The sequence below is a fragment of the Schistocerca cancellata genome, chromosome 7, assembly GCF_023864275.1.
Source record: "Schistocerca cancellata isolate TAMUIC-IGC-003103 chromosome 7, iqSchCanc2.1, whole genome shotgun sequence".
In the NCBI taxonomy this organism is placed as follows: Eukaryota; Metazoa; Arthropoda; class Insecta; order Orthoptera; family Acrididae; genus Schistocerca; species Schistocerca cancellata.
In genome coordinates, this window is record NC_064632.1 from 258,911,657 (window position 1) to 258,929,824 (window position 18,168).

General features: G+C 37.3%; 1 protein-coding gene across 1 annotated transcript in view; it reads left to right on the forward strand.

Moving 5' to 3' along the window:
* LOC126091969 (longitudinals lacking protein-like) overlaps positions 1-7,337 on the forward strand; it is a 131,332-nt gene extending 123,995 nt beyond the window's left edge. The window contains exon 4 of the mRNA XM_049907321.1: positions 5,832-7,337. Within this exon, the coding sequence (XP_049763278.1) occupies positions 5,832-7,337 (1,506 nt within the window). The remainder of the gene's footprint in view (positions 1-5,831) is intronic.
* Positions 7,338-18,168: the final 10,831 nt, after the last annotated feature.

Sequence of the window (18,168 nt, forward strand, 5' to 3'; positions counted from 1 at the left end):
ACTTCTTGAGATCACATTCACAGTGGTGCCAGTGTCCACAACAATTGTTATAGGAACATCCTAAATGCTAGCCCTTATTGCTGACTGCGGCATTGGAGGGACTCTGTTGCACATAATCACATCTGAGCAAAGTTTGTCTGTTATATCAGTTCCATCGTTATATGGTAGCGTCATAATACCTTTGTCACAACCACTATCCCATCCTGTTACCAAAATTCTGGTAGTACATATGCCAGGTTGTTTTCCAACCCTTGTTCTGTTGGGCAGTTACTGTGTGTAATTACCAGTTGTGGTATTTCCAATGTGTATTTTTCTATGGCTGGTGGTGGTTATTTTGCCAATAACTATTATTAGTTGGTGTCACCATAATTAAACCTTTCTCATCTTTTTTGCTTGTTCCTATTATGGTAGAAGTTGTTTCCATAATAATTTCCCTTATTCTGATTGTGATATCCATTCTAATGGTTGTTATGATTAGGACACAGCATTTTGATCGTGGGTTTGTTCTGAGACCCAGCCATTGCTTGTACAAGGCCCAACTAAGTCTTGTCTTGACTTTATGTATTCTTGGATCAAATTGAAGGCATTTAACACTCCCATGGAGTTCTCCAGGTTAGCTTCAGAAACATGTATTAATTTCTCTGTAATTTCTATCAGCAGTTTTGCATTCTGAATCCTAAGAATGTCCTTATGAGACATTGGATCATCCCAGTAAAATGTTTTATTCAGATACTTTCCAAAATATCTCCTGAGACTGCCATTTCAAAAATAAAAGGGCTTAAGGTTAGAAACCTCTTTCCACAGTCTCTCCTGCACTTCATGAGACTAGTTTGACATGAATTTATAACCCCTGCCACCCATAAGGCTACATTACATCAATGTGGGTATTCACTTACATAGCTGATGTTCTGTGACCATGTCCATGGGTGTGGCAATACTAGTCTGCATCTGCGAATAAACATGATTAGGTGGATGGTGTTCTTGTCAGGGGAGTGTGCTTGGAATTTCCTATGTTTGAGCTGTTTTTCTTCCATAAGCATTACTGCATATATTGGTGTCACTGGTACTACACCATGTGCATAGGGCAAAATGTTCCTAAGTGGTACAGATGAATTGTGATGATTGTATTCTGAGATGAGACTCGATGTCTGAACTCTCTCTGAATCAAGTATTTTCTGTTGGTAATCTTGCGCTGCCTCCCCCACCCTCACCCTCCACCCACCTGGATGTCAGTTAACTCTTCATTAACCAGTTCACCCTTTTCTGTTCAATACTTTTTAACTGTGAAAAGTCAATCCTCATTTGTTATTTTAGTTCTGACAAGTCTTATTTAAGTATATCCTCGTTAGGATCTTTGTCAGTCGACAAGTTGCGAACTGCAGCTTGCACTTACTTGCTAATGCATTGGCCAATCTGTTCACAGTAAACTGTTGCTGGTTCCTTTGGTCCTGTTCTAGTGACAAATTATCACTTGTTTGGATAGATTACTCATTGTTTTGGTCAAAGATTGCTGACTCTCTTTAATGTCATTTACTTCTTTGGCTAGTTTTTGAATAGTCTCAGAAATTAGCTCTTGTGCTTGTACCTTTCACAATTCTTAGATTTCATTCGCTAATTATGTACCTAGGTGGCTAAGAAGCTAAGTAAGCATCAAAGACATGTCCTGCCTGGCTGGCATCTCTTCTTGATTTTTGGCTACAATTTTCAACTGATGCAAAATCTCGACCAAAGGATCCTAAATCTGTTGCAATGACACACTTGATTCAATTATCTCCTCAACTGGCTAAACATTATCTAGATTTTACTTTCCCATTTTCTACTGATAGCAAGTTCAAACCACAACAAAAATATTATCTCTGATAACAACCCTTTATTCCCAACTAACGTGCAAGCAATTTATATATTAAAACACACACACATAATATTTACTAATAGACACTGGAAACAGAAAAGCAGTTTTCACTTGCAAAGAGTAGACAACTAACATTGTCTGCCATTACAACAATGCATCCCACTATCTTTTCAAGAGACAGAAATCCTATTTTTGGCTCCAAATATTGCTAGAAGATCTGCATCAACAATTCAGTACAATGGACTTTAAGCAACAGTTGAAAGTTTGACTTGACTTGGCTTAGTTCCTGTCGTTCCCTCTGCAACACAGGGCTGTGACGAAATTCCTCCACCTGGTATGATTTCTAGCAAGTCCCTTCACTTCGCTATAGGTTTTCCCATCCTCTGCAGCTTCTCTCTCGATCGTCCTTTTCCAGGGTTGTTTGGGATGACCATGTTTTCTATCTCCATGAGGGTTCCTGTCCAGCACCACCCTTTCAACAGCTCCATCTGGTTTCCTCAATGTAAGCCCAATCCAGTTCCATTTTCTTTCCTTGATTTGTATATTGATTGGTTGCTGATTTGTCGCATCCAAAGATCTTAATTTTTTTTATTATATCTGGCCATCTCACATTTAAAATATGCTGGAGACAGTTGTTGATAAAAACTTGGAGCTGGTTTTTGATGTGGTTAGTCACTTTCCAAGTTTTGCAACCATACAACAGGACAGCCTTCACATTGCTATTGAAAAGCCAGAGTTTGGTCTTCTTTGAGATGTTCCTATTTCTCCAAACATGGCACAGTTGTACAAATGCAGCATTTGCTTTGCGGATGCGACTATGGACATCCTCCACAACACCTCCTGTAGTTGTGACTATGCTTCCAAGATAGAGGAAGGATTGGACCTGTTCTAAGTCCTCTCCATTAATGGCAGCCTAGTCATGATGCTCGAATTTATCCACATTTCTCTGTGTTTTGCAAACATTTATCTTGAGGCCTGCAACTTCTGCCACTCTCTGTAAGCTGGCCAGTTTCTCTTCGATATCGTTGTGCCATTAAGCAGATGTTGACTGCAAAATCTAGATCTTCGAGCCTATCCTGCCTCCCCCATTGCACACCTCTCTTCCATCCCCTCATCACTCTCTTCATCTAACACCAAAAGAAATAATGTTGGTGAAAGAATACGCCCATATCACACTCCTGAATTAGCTTGGAAAGGCTGTGTTAGTCTCCATTATGTAGTACTTGGCATTCATAGTCTTCATACATTTCCTTGATGATGTCAGTAATCTTCATTGGGATGCCATGTTTTGCAAATGTATCCCTCATGACTCTTTTGATTAACAGAGGCAAAAACCTTTTCAAAGTCAATGAAGGTAAGGTATGTTTCCATTCCACACTTTGTTCCAGAATAATTCTGAGAGTATTCATAAGGTTCACATAGCTTCAATGTTTTCTAAAACCTGCCTGCTCTCTCCTCAGTTGTGCTTCCACAGAACCCTTAATACAGTTTAAAATGATCCTCAAAAGTACCTTACTTGGTACTGACAATAGGGTAATGCCCCATCAGTTGTTGCAGTTAGTAACATTTCCTTTTTTGGGTAGTTTCACGATAATATCTCGTTTTCAATGTGTTGGAGTTGAATGTCTGGTACAAGAGAAGTGGCTAGGTATCTGAATAAGTACAAAAGTAATTTGACTTGTTTTCATGTTACAACATGAAATTCATATGTGATGGACCAGGACTTGGCTTCAGTGTTACATGCTTGTCCACCCAAAACTCACTAAAGCATGTAACAGAAACACAATAAAATGATAAGAAATACAACAATATAATACAATACAACCAGTCCTGTCACAGGCAGCAGTGTATTGTAAAGAGATTGAAAAGTAATATTTTTGGTATTATAAATTATATGTATCTGACTCTTATTACTGAACCTCTTTATTGTTAATCTGTGCTGTTAAAACGATTATTGAGGTTAATACAGATTCATGTTGAATTACTTTCTTTTGCAGTACTGAATTGAGTTTGATGTATCTGATATCCAAAAAGCTATTCCTCAAAACTGCATTTTTCTGAATTGGAAATCAGGCAAATAAATATTTCAAATATATATAGATATTATTATGTCAGTTTTATTTCAGGGTATGACTCATGTTTGCGTTTAGTTCCCCCAAAAAATTAAACTCAAGAGTCTGTCTGAATAATAAGCTCACTCTTCAATAGACAGACATTATGTGATCAGAGCTGGAAAAAAGACCACACAAAGTGCAATGCACAGTGCTGTTGTTGGCTAATGATTTGCAGCTGTCATACTGTATTTGAATTGAAGGAAATTTTCCTAAACTGTGATCTAAAGTGCGAGCTCTAGGTTTCCAGGCCATTTTGCAGCAATTCCTCTGAACCAAAAGTCAGGTATTCTTTTCAAGAAGAATCAAAAAAATCTCATAAAGATTTAATGTACACCTCGAATTTTTATTTCCATAGAAATGCTATTATTAGTTCCTTGCATGAAATTTCGTTTTACTAATTAAATCAAATACTAGTCCACTATCTGTGCAGCCTTTCATTTACATACAACTGTTTTACATCAATTCTCATCCCCCAACCTCCCTAACCCATGCAAGTCGTCATTTGGCACATCAGATATACGAAAATTACTTAACAATACACTTTGCAGCACAGAGGCTGTAGCATGTGCTATAAGAACAAGCCATCTCTGGTCTACACAATCTCAATACAGTAAAGAAAAATGATCAAACAATGGAAAATCCAGGATGGAATGTAACAGTATTATGAGGAGAGATGCTGAGTTGCATATAGGCACAACAAAAAGACTCTCACAATTAAAGCTTTCAGCCATTAAGGCCTTCATCAACAAGAGACATACATACACACACACACACACACACACACACACACACAAACGCAACTCACACACACACACACACACACACACACACACACAAACGCAACTCACACACACAACTGAAGTCTCAGGCAACTGTTGTAACCACATACCTTCAGTAAATCCCCCTCCCTCCCTCCCCCCCCCCCCCCACGTCCAGTTCAAAAGAGAATCATAAACATATCTCATTAACTTCATGGTAAGTAGCAGTGTTTTTTGTGAAGCTGCATTACAATTAGTTATGTACTGTAAAAGAGACTGTACAGAAAAACAGCAATAGTATAACTGAGGAGGCAGCAGCTGTGGTTTTTTTCCCCTAATTTACTTGATTAAATTTATCTGGTGTTAAACATGAATACCATTAAGTAATATTATGATAGTGAATTGTTAATGTAATATGCAGATTAGGTTTTTGATTTCCTTGTCTTTGTTAATGTATACCTTGGGTTGTTCCAAATCTGCTTCTTGATGGGGTCAACAGAACATGATGAATGAATCAGTCAGTCAGAAGTCAATCATAACCACACACAATAAAATATAGTTAGTAATGCCAGGAAATTATCAAGCACATGAAACATGTCTCTAATAAGTCACTGATTGTATAAATTATCTGATTATCTATATTTTGTCAATTGTAAATTCCTGTTTTTAGCAAAACCTGCAACAATGATAATTCTATCTTGATCATTGTTCTTACACTGTGTAGTTTATAAACCAAAATTTGGAAATTAACATTGTATCAATAACTTCTTCATTTATAATCCTTTAAACACTGATAGAGTACCATGTAGATGAGAATCACTGATAATATTTAATTTTAACACATCTATTGGAAAGAAACAATTTATTATGTCTAATTCTGTACTTTAAAATACAGTGTAATATCTTTATTTAATCCACGTATCTGAAGATCTTCGTTTCTGATAAAATCTAAACCTGTGTCTGCTTTTTAAGACCTGAAGAAACTGTTGTGTGAGATATTTTGTGTAGCTGCTTCCATTAACGATAAACTTACAATCAGTCATTGCTTCTGTGACAATGATGTACCCTAGAAATATGTATAGAGAAAGCTTATCTTTTCTGTTGCAGGATCTTTCTCCCTTAGATGCGAGATATGGATCTCCTTGTGTGATAACAGGGTCACGGCAACTAGGATCTGATATTCAGATAAGTAACCACACCAGATCCTCTACACCCTTCCAGTTCCCATTTTCTCCATTTGCTGCTGGCTTTCCAAGTAGTTTTGGTGCTGGCTTCCCTGATATGGGCATAGATGCTTTAAGTCGGCAAAACTGCTCAATACTGAATCTCCTCCACCAACAGAGCTTGCTCGCTTCACCAGTATCGGAAGATGGTGGACGATCCCCATTTGGAACAGTTGGCTCTGGTATTTTCAGATGCTCCGTCTGTTTGGCTTCCTTCCCTTCATCTTGGCTCCTGGAACAACATTCTGATTTGCAGCACTCTGTACCATCTCAAGCTGAAGATACAGAAAGTGAAGAGAAACCTTTCAAATGTGATCAGTGTGGACAGAGCTACAGATATCGATCCGCTTATTTGAAGCATAGAGAACAGAACCACAGAGCTCGCTTACCAGCAGACAAGCTCTTCACTTGTGATGTCTGTGGAATGCAGTTTCGATACTTGAAGTCTTTCAAGAAACATCGTCTTAACCATGCTCTGGAAAAGTTACACTCTAAGTCTCCATCAGAATTTGACATATTTACACGTACTATCAGAAATAATGGAATGCTTGGGGATCTTCTCGGAGAGAGAGCACTTCGAAATAGCAGTGTACCTGAATCTGCGACAGATTACAGTGGAAAGATATTTCCATTCATGCATAAAGGAAATGAATCAAACAGTGACAGTACTTTGAATACAACTGTGACATCGTCAGATAAGGATATGGAAAAATCTGCTGCAACACCTACTGCAAGTGCTCCAACTCCAGAAAGCAGCAGTGAACAAGTTTCAAGCTCAAATGAGGCTGTTGTTCGAAACATGTCTGAAGAAAAACCGGTCTTGAATCCCAGTTATGAGCGCATACCTAGTGGATCATTATCTAAACTGGGGGGTCAAAACTTGTACAGATTTCCCCTCAGTGATTATTATTATGGTGGTAGTGCCAGCACAACAGAAGGAAGCTCAGTAGAAGAAAAGAAAGTGTTTAAAACAGAAAAGACATCTGAAGCAGAACAAGATGAAACAATAGATTCTATGACATTTGCACTGTCTATGACATCCAGTGGAAGTAATACTTTCCGTTCAGCACACGAAGCTTCACTTATCAATTTACTTCGCATGGATGCTGCTGAAAGACAACGAGAACGTAGGTTTGCTTGCCCATTTTGTGGCAAGTGTGTACGATCAAAGGAAAACCTGAAGTTGCATGTCCGGAAACATACTGGAGAGCGGCCATTTGTGTGTCTATTTTGTGGACGGGCATTTGGGGGAAAGAGTGATTTAACTCGTCACCTTCGCATACACACAGGTGAACGCCCCTACCATTGTGAAATGTGCGGAAAATGCTTTGCGAGAGCTGACTATTTATCTAAGCATCTGACCACACATATACATAACTCCCAGCGATGAATATATGTATTTCAAAGTGTTTTGTGCAGATTTTACAATATTTATTTATTTGAAGTACATACTTACTGGTTCTGTATGAAATGCATGCATTTCTTCGTATAGTTTTTTCACTGTATTGTACTGTATTAATTTTCTCAGCATATTTCTGTTATTTTGATCTCTCTTGAATTTATTTTTATACTTCTTAATTCACCGTTAAATGTGGGGAAAGTGTTAGAGATAAATAGCATATTCGTAGAAGTGTGTTAAATAACATAAGCATAAAAAACTTCAACTGCCAAAATAATAATAATACATTTTAATTGTACAACTATCATAAATTGTGGGAATAATAAGTAACAAAATACTTTTCCAGAATGTGCCCAAATACTTTTCTGGGCTGATTATTTTGTTACTGCAGTAAGTATATCATTTCATGTTGGAAAATTTTGCCATTTCGTTGCAGTATACTGCAACAGCTGCCATTCTAGAAGCAATACTCAAGTGTTTTGATGTCATACATGTTACTGTGATGTAATTTTACCAATAATGTCAATGTAATTTTCTCTACAGAATGATTTTAACTCTAGCGTGTTTAATACAATGTAAAAAGATGTGTAGATTTATTGTTATATATACTCTTTTTGTCAGGAGGCTGTTAACCAAATCTATAAGATTAAATTCACTGAATGCTGCAATGAATTCTACTTAGTGGGTGTCATAGTGTTTATCGTGCAAACATTTAAATGGGTCCTTGTGGTGCAATACAGATGTTAACAATAACAATAGATGTTGTACATAAAACAGTATTGCAGTTATCCATTCTTTAAATTAAAAAGAAAAAAGGTCTCTGCTTTATACTCTAGTGAAAATCCTCTTTATTTCCAAGTGTGCCAGGTTAAATTGCTCCATATATCACAATTGTGACTTCAGGGTCAGATAGAGTATGCACATCCATGTGATTAACTAAATGATGTGCAACTTATGAAAATAATGATTATTTCTATCCCACATTCTTTTCCTGAATCTTGCTACATGCTGTATGTTAATCATGTAATAAGGTTGCCTAGATTGAAATGTGATATTTAGTGAACATTCAAAATTAAAAGCTGAATGACAGCTTGAGAGACAGGGACAAGTTGAAGAGTACTAAGAGACATGAACATTTAAAAAAGGAGCAAAATTTATAACTTTTCAATTAAAAATATAGTTTCTTTAGGTAATAGAAGAAGAAATGAAGAATTGAATCCATTGTTAGTTCTGAATAATCTTGTGTACCTTGTGTCTCTTTTTTTTTTGTAATCCAGTATCTGGAAATACTTTACTTGCTCCTGATCAGGAGCATGATGGAGAGAGAGAGGAAAAAATGGTAAGTGTACCTTTTTCTCAAAGGTCAGTCTTTATAGTCTCACCACTGAATACTTGATAAATGATAGGATGTGTTCATACAAATGGTGCATTGGAGAATAGGAAAAACATAGTAATAAAAGTCATTTTTCTGTTGTAGCTGATGTTTTTATGATATATATATCATGTTCAAGTTATTTATTTAGCATATGCTGGAAAAAAATGTTTTATGTATGCATAATTTCCATGTGTGCTATGGCAAGAAGATCAACAAACTTTTATTACTGGCTGACAGCTATTTTGTGCAATCCAGATTACACATTTAGGGCAATTTGAAGATTAATTAAACAGACATGAGAAATGATCATTTGCACATATGATTATTAGACTGATATCATTTTGTATTATTAATTCTGAATGACACCTTTCATCACACAGAAAAATTGTATTCTATCTTAAAGGCAGAACAGGATGCAAATATTTTGTTTATTTTCTCAGAGCAAGAGATACATTTTTACATCTGTTAAAGTGTACTGTTCAGATATCCAAATTTTTGTGTTGCCTAGTACTACAGTTAGGGCTGCAGTGGTTTAGTGGGTTGAGTGACTCTGGCCCTGGAGGTACTGAGATCAGTCCCAGATAGGGGTGGAGATTGTTAGTTATTCCAGCCCCAGGTCCACTGAGCCTGGGTTTTTTCCTAGGCTTAGAGAGTGGTCAGGGCAGGGACTCACCACCCATCCCCATCCTAGTGCCTCAGCGGATAGAAAGGCTGTACTGCACCTGTAGTCAGGCCGAAAGTCCAGTCATGGGTCTGTGCCACAAACATTACTGCTACTTTACCTGATAGTACTTACATTTGGTTTGATACTGTTACAAGACTTGCTTTCTTGGTGACACATGACTTATCTGTATTGTTCAAAGGACCACTGTTATTGAAAAACACGGTTGAAAACAGCTGTAATGCAGCAATTTTACCTTTTTCAATTGTATATTTTGCAGCTGTCATTTACTGCTCAACATATGAACCTCACAATAGAATTCATTGTGAAATCTATGTACTTTAAAACTTTTTTCACTGATTCTGATATCTGTTATTAAGTAAGTGCAATGTATGTTACACATTCAATCTCTCAGTGGAAATAGATTTTAGTCATAAAAACTGCGGGTTGTGAATTGAAAGTTGCAGACTGGTGCAAGGATAAAAAGTAAGTTACACATATAATGTTTTAACTGATTCACACATATATCATATAATCTGTGTTTTATTCTTAAAAGCAATAAGATCAAGTTTAAACTTATTTGAAAAACAGAATGACCAACTTAAAGGCTGTGTTACTGTATTTGATGGGGAACATACATTTTATAAAACTAAAGCTGCCAAAATTTGTGCAGGTTAATTTGGTGCAAGTAGCAATATAAATTATGTATTCTATATTTTGTGAGCTTACTCACTGCAGAATGATGATTGGAAAACATGTTTGTGACATCTCTTGAACATATTTCATGCTCATTTAGTCTTAAAATATAACCTTGTTACTATTTTAACATTCTATCGTGAAGTTGTAGTCTTGACAAGTTCCTTTCAGAGTATTTTAGTAAAGTTCTGATATTGTGTGTATGAAGCTCTTCAGAAAAATATGTATATGTATAATTGACATATTTAGGATGGAAATGGAAAAAAATAACCATTTGTAAAGCTTTAAGCTTTTTTTACTGTGCATCTTACATTGGGTTAAAACTCTTTTCAGTATTATATTATTATTATTTCATGATCACCAAGTACTTATTATAACAGCAACACATAAAATGTAAAACTATTACAATAAGAGGTTCAGAGGAGACGAGTCATATCAATATTTAACTAAATCATAGAATTCACAGTATTGTGTACATTTTATTTTATAAATCAAGTGAAATAAAATGTGACCAGCAATGTGAATTCTTTAATTTAAAATTATTTGCTTGTGTGAAAGAACTGTTACTTCTATATTTGTGATGTGAAAATCTGAACTCTGCTGTTTTTGTAGAATTCACTGTAAGTGTAAATACTGTTTCTACTATAATGCATGATGGCAGATGAAAAGCAGGTTATTATCTTAAAAAATTAAAGTATCTCAAGCAGTTATGCTCAAAAACAAATACCATCTTTTTTACTAAATGAATAGAAAATAAAAGAAGTTCAGATATAATCTCACATAAAAAGTTCCTGCCAATTGCAAATGAAAACAGGAGTACATTTTGCTTCAATTCTTATTTCTGATTATGATTGAAGCCATAGAACAATCATTGTTCTAGAAGTAGAAAGCAGTTTATCCATCCGTACTATTCACACAAAATGTAAGTCATCAGATATTATAGGAATAACTCAGTCACTTGTTTTGGAAGCCAATCAAATCTTGCAAAATTAAGCCTAGAATAAATCAATTCAAAATAATACCTATGGTATTATACAGTAATTTCTAATACATTTCCAAATCATTGACAGAAATGGAAAATAATGTTGTCGTCATTTGTATGCAACATCAACTGAAACAATTATCTGGAAAATTACTAACAAGGATGTTAGTGAAAATTGTCCTGATTTGTCATTGGTTTTGAGGTGATAATTTGGAAGAAGCATGAGACACTACTTGCAGAAACACATGTGTGCCAAACTTAAATTCCCCTGTAACTCCAAGATCAGAACCTTTTACTTGACAATTGTTTAACAAATATAAAAAAATATAGAATAACAGTTCTTACACAAGTTGTTTTGGTTGAGGCAGTGCTTGCTGATGTAACAATAATCTATTTTGATTAGTTGAAAATTCCCGATACATTACTCCTAACATTATTGTAAATTATACTTTGAGTAATACATGTAATCAATTAAGATATTAGACATTTTAGTCCAACAGAGTAAAAGTCACTCATTGGACACAAAAAGTGCATTAAATATTAGATACAATATTGTTATGTTTCTAATTTTTCAAGTTTAGGAAAAAATCATGAAGATGACAACCCACGTATTTGTCTGATGAGGTACTAAGATTCTTTCAATAAGGTGAAAATTTCAAGACTGTTTTCACAACACAATCTCAGAATATTCCTACAAGCCAATACGTATTTATTATTCATTCACAGTGTATTGCTTGTGATCGTCTCTCAAATATTTTTAGAACACATTGACCTCTTACATTATTTAGCACTTATATTTAATTAATTTTATTCTGTATCCCGTCCAAATATTTTAAGTGTTGGGTTCATTTATTTTGGTTGAAGGAGAGTAGACAAGAACTTTATAATTTAAACATTACATCTTGTACTCATAATTTACTCTGATTTTAGTGTCTGCATCTGATGATAGATGTACTCTTTTAGAGGAATTTGTTAAATTTTCTGATAAACTGCTATGGGTTTTTCATTGGTTGCAGATTTTGCTTGCAAAATTGCATAGAAAATTGACTCCTATGACTCATAAGACCAAACAAGAAGTATTATGCATCGATATTAAATAGACTGTTGTTGAATTCCTGCAAGGTTAATGAATTTAAAGATTATAGTATGTTTATCTATTTGATAATGAAAGAAGGTTTTATATAAAGAGTTGTATTTTGGAGAGATATTGAGAATGAAAAGTGGTAATTTATAAAGTATTGTTTGTAGCAATTTACAAGGTACTGAGATATATTTTGTAAGAGAAAAGAAGGGTATAGAATATGGATTCAGACTACAGTGCCACACATGTGAAGTATTATGGATGCTGGTCATGGAGCTGTGTAAACAATGTTCCTGTTGACAGAATGTGGTTGTTCATTCATTGAAAGCTGCTGTGACATATTCTGTTGCAATGAAAAATAACAATCACAATTTGGTATTGACTGAATACCATACAGTATTCTTAAAATATAGTGCTACCATTGTAAACCATTAAGTGTTAGCAGAAGGTGAGCTTCAAGAACTGTGTGGATAGATTGAGGCATATCTGTTGTATTCTTTACTATATTCTTTCTGTATTGGTTAGCAGCCACGATGCATGATCAAAATAGATAGACTACACTGAAAGTCCAACTCATTGTACTTTCTTCTCACCTTTTTACCTCTGCAATTCCTGAAGGAAAAGACTTAAAGATATATCTTTTGTGAAATTCTTCCACTTTTAATTCAGCTAAGTGAATCGGCACAGTGGTTAAGACACTGGACCCACATTCAGGGGAATGGTGATCAAATTCTCCATTTGATCATCCAGATTAAGATTTTATGTGGTTTTCCTAAATTATGTATAGGAAATTCCAGAATACTTTCTTTGAGATGAATATAGTGAATATCTTTCTCAGTCCCTCCCCAAACTAAGTGTGTGCTCTGTCTCAAAACACTCTAATGACCTTCCCATAATCTTGCTTCTTATTATTAATTTCACATGGCAAATGCATGTGTTGTGCAAACTACATGTACTTTCAGTACTGAGAGGATTCATTTATTCAGTTTAACTAGTCTTTTTCCCATGGCTTCAACACACATATTCATCTCCTGCTCACCTCCTCTCTGTCCACCTCTTCATCCCCCTGTCTCTCTGTCCACCTCATCTTCCCACCTCTATCTGTTCAATCTCTCATTCCCACACTCTGTCTCTCTTTATCTCCTCTTCTCACCCCTCTCTCTTTCTGTCCCTCCATCTCCTCCTCTCCCATCTCTTTGTCCTTCTCCTATGCCCCCTTCTCTCTGATTATATCTCGTTCCCCCTTTCCTCTGACAACATCTTACCTCTCTCTCACTGTCCATTCCATTCTTCCCTCTCTTTCTTTTCTACCTGTCAACTACGCCACTACACCTTCCATCTGCCACCTCCATCTCCCCCCTTCCCCCCCTCTCTGTACATCTCTTCTCTCAGCCCATTTTCTCCTCCCCTCTCTCTGTGTCCATCTCTTCCTCCTCCACACTCTCTCTAACCATCACCTTCTCTCTCCTTTCTGTCAGGCCATCTCTTTCTTCCCCTTTTTCCTGTCCACCTCATCCTCCCCCCCCCCCTCTCACACACTCATCTATTCCCTTCTCTGTTTAACCGTGCCTATACATCCGTGTAGCCCCTGCATAGCATACTGACACTACCTGCAGAACATGATTGTCATGTAAGGCAGCCTACAAGTCAAGGATAGAAAACACTTTCACCAGTATATTTGCTCCTACAGATCTGGGAGGTTCTAACCCCACAGTGTTGATTCTCATATAGAAAGCAGTATGTGTACCAAATTCTGTTGAAATCTATCCAGTGTGACTTAGGAGGTGTTGCTGTTGCTGGACACACACACACCACACACACACACACACACACACACACATATATATATATATATATATATATATATATATATATATATATATATATATATATATATATATATCTAAAAACAAAGATGATGTGACTTACCAAATGAAACTGCTGGCAGGTCGACAGACACACAAACGAACACAAACATACACACAAAATTCAAGCTTTCGCAACAAACTGTTGCCTCATCAGGAAAGAGGGAAGGAGAGGGAAAGACGAAAGGATGTGGGTTTTAAGGGAGAGGGTAAGGAGTCATTCCAGTCCCGGGAGCGGAAAGACTTACCTTAGGGGGAAAAAAGGACGGGTACTCACTCGCACACACACACATATCCATCCACACATATACAGACACAAGTAGCTGCTTGTGTCTGTATATGTGTGGATGGATATGTGTGTGTGTGCGAGTGAGTACCCGTCCTTTTTTCCCCCTAAGGTAAGTCTTTCCGCTCCCGGGACTGGAATGACTCCTTACCCTCTCCCTTAAAACCCACATCCTTTCGTCTTTCCCTCTCCTTCCCTCTTTCCTGATGAGGCAACAGTTTGTTGCGAAAGCTTGAATTTTGTGTGTATGTTTGTGTTCGTTTGTGTGTCTGTCGACCTGCCAGCAGTTTCATTTGGTAAGTCACATCATCTTTGTTTTTAGATATATTTTTCCTTCGTGGAATGTTTCCTTCTATTATAACTATATATATATATATATATATATATATATATATAGAGGGAAACATTCCACATGGGAAAAATATATATAAAAAACAAAGATGCTGTACCTTACCAAATGAGAAAGTGCTGGTATGTAGATGGACACAATAAAAAACGCACAAACACACACACAAATATTCAAGCTTTCACAACCCAAGGTTGCTTCTTAAGGAAAAAGGGAAGGAGAGGGAAAGACGAAGGGATGTGGGTTTTAAGGGAGAGGGTAAGGAGTCATTCCAATCCCGGGAGCGGAAAGACTTACCTTAGGGGGAAGAAAGGACAGGTATACACTCGCGCGCGCACACACACACACACACACACACACACACACACACACACACACACATCTATCCGCACACATACAGACACAGACAGACATGTGTAAATGCATTTACATATGTAAAGGCATTTACATATGTCTGCCTGTGTCTGTATATGTGGGGATGGATATATATATATGTGTGTGTGTGTGTGTGTGTGTGTGTGTGTGTGTGTGTGTGTGTGTGTGCGTGTGCGTGTGCGTGTGCGTGTGCGTGTGCGTGTGCGTGTGCGTGTGCGTGTGCGTGTGCGTGTGCGTGTGCGTGTGCGTGTGCGTGTGCGTGTGCGTGTGCGTGTGCGTGTGCGTGTGCGTGTGCGTGTGCGTGTGCGTGTGCGTGTGCGTGTGCGTGTGCGTGTGCGTGTGCGTGTGCGTGTGCGTGTGCGTGTGCGTGTGCGTGTGCGTGTGCGTGTGCGTGTGCGTGTGCGTGTGCGTGTGCGTGTGCGTGTGCGTGTGCGTCCCTTAAAACCCACATGCTTTCGTCTTTCCCTCTCCTTCCCTCTTTCCTGATGAAGCAACCTTGGGCTGCGAAAGCTTGAATATTTGTGTGTGTGTTTGTGTGCTTTTTATTGTGTCTATCAACATACCAGCGCTTTCTCGTTTGGTAAGTTACAGCATCTTCTTATGTGTTCAACACAGATATTGCATGTACCTCCTCCTCCCTACTCTTTGTGTCCACCTCTTACTCTCTCTGTCTCTCTGCCCACATCATCCTCTGTCTCTCTGGTGACCTCACCCTCCTACTTCTGTCTGTTCATCTTCTCCTCCCCATGCTGTCTGTTTCCTCATCCCCTTTTCTATGTCCATCTCTTCCACATCCTCTCTCCAACCATAAGTTCCTCCCCCTTCCCCCCCCCCCCCCCCTGCCCATAACCTCACCTACACTCTCTCTTCATCTTCTCCTTCCCCCCACTTCCTTACTTTCTTTTACACTTGCCCACTACACCCTCCACCTGCCTCCTACCTCCTGCAGGTGCCCCTCCTTCACCCTCTCTGTCCAGTCCGTCCTCCCCCCTTTTTGTCTAGCCCCTCCTCACCTTTCTCTCTGCCAATTTTCTCCTCACCTCTCTCCATATGTATCTCCTCCTGCACCTATCTCTGTCCTTCCCCACCCACCCCATGTCTCTGTACATTTCTTATTGCTTGCCTCTCCTCCTATCCATCCCCTGCCACTCTCTTTGTCCCGCTCAATCTAGCCCCGGTTGTGACCATTCACACGAGTAGCTCCTACAAAACAGGTGGATAAAGCAGGCCGATACTGCTCCCACAACATGCCTGTTGACAGGGCAGCCTACATGTCAAGGACTCAAAAACCATTTTTGCCCCTGACACATAAGCTCTCCTGAAAAGCAGGTGGGGAAGGCAGGCCAATAATTCTTCCACACAATATGTCTGGCATGCAAGGCGGCCTACATGTCAGGTACTGAAAACACACATTTTTGTCTGTATCTCCACTCCTATTGTAGCTAGGAAGTTATAAACTCCAGAGTGCTGATATTTGTGAAATGTGTTGTTGGTATGCCAAATCTGATAGAAATTGATGGTCACACACAAACACACACACACACACACACACACACACACACACACACAATGGTTGTTCCACAGATGCAAAAAAAATAAAATTTATATAACATTTAGATTGTAACAAGAAGGGAAAAGTTTATTTCCATTGATAATGGGTGCTGTACAATAAAACCCTTTGCATTACTTTTTGTACTGACACAACTCGAACATGAATTGAATGACTGTATTTGTTTTAGAAACATTAGCAGCATGATATCTAATAATTCTTAGGAGGGACTGACTTCACATATAAACAGGTTAGAGTATAGACAGTCTTGGTATATATTGGACACACAATGGAAAAAAGAAGGGAGAGGGATAAGTGAAAGGAAGTAAAACAGAAAAATGTACAAATAAGACATGATGCAAGGGTAAACTTTGATGCACTATAGAACAAAAGCCATCCATGCTGCTTCAAAGCACTAGTAGTCTCCAAGGACTTGAAATAAATTTATTTATGGAAGTCTCATTTCGCTTTTTCCCCCTCTGATATATTTTCGAACTGCCCAGTCATTTGAATCTCGTTTGTAATTCAGATGTTTATGCTCACTTTCAAACAGTATGAATATGTTGACCATTAGAATAAGATGCATGTCCTTCTCATTGGACCTTCTCTTGCCTTCTCCTACCTCCTTATTTTATCTGCTACTTAAGAATGAACTACTAAAACTTGTAAGAAGAATTTTATATAAAATCTTTCATATAAAAGTTTCAGAAATACACCAGATTGCTTATCTCTGTCACCTAATGATGACTTACTAAGAAGGAATTGTTAATTCTGAAAAGCTGGTTGATATGTGTAGGTGTTACTTACCATGTTTTAAGAGCTTCTTGATGCATATGATATTTTAGACCTTTGTCATGTTCCCTCAAACACAAGTAAATAAACAAGTGAAACACGAGCAATAGAGAATAAAAAATTTGCTCACTTCGTGAACATTACTTTTGAATACTGCAGAAGATAGTTTATGCTTTTACATTATTGAAAGTGCAATAAGTTATCAGCAATTACCTCTGAGTACATCAGAGATCTGTAGACTTCATAGAAAATGATGGACATATCAATCTGCCATATACTTCAAAGCAGACTCAATATGAATGTACTACCACTTCTGTTAACTACATATATTTGATTGGTATGAACAATAAATGCTTCAATCATTTTAATTGTAAAATTTAAGTGTCACCATTCATATTTGAGATATTGTATGCCAGTAGTTATGTTACATTAAACATGATACTGGTATCAAATTAATACCTGTCATTGTTGATAAATGTTTGGAAATATGTGCAATATAGAAGCAACAATGTAATATAATGTCGTATAAACACTGTGAACAAAACTATCTGAAACAGAGTGATGGTTACGTGATGACATTGTTATAGTATTTATGCAATCGTAGTGTGATGAGAGTCTTCCGATAATCTGATTTTTGTGAAATGTGATAACTCAAATTTTTCATTTGTGTGAAGGGCACTGGACTTGACCATATGTTAACAGGATTCATGTTACTCAGTTTGTAATCCAGCTACTAAATTGTTAATAATCTCAGTGGGAATAAGTAATTGAAATTTTCCAACCAAGAGTTAAATTAAAGTTTCATACTCTTGGG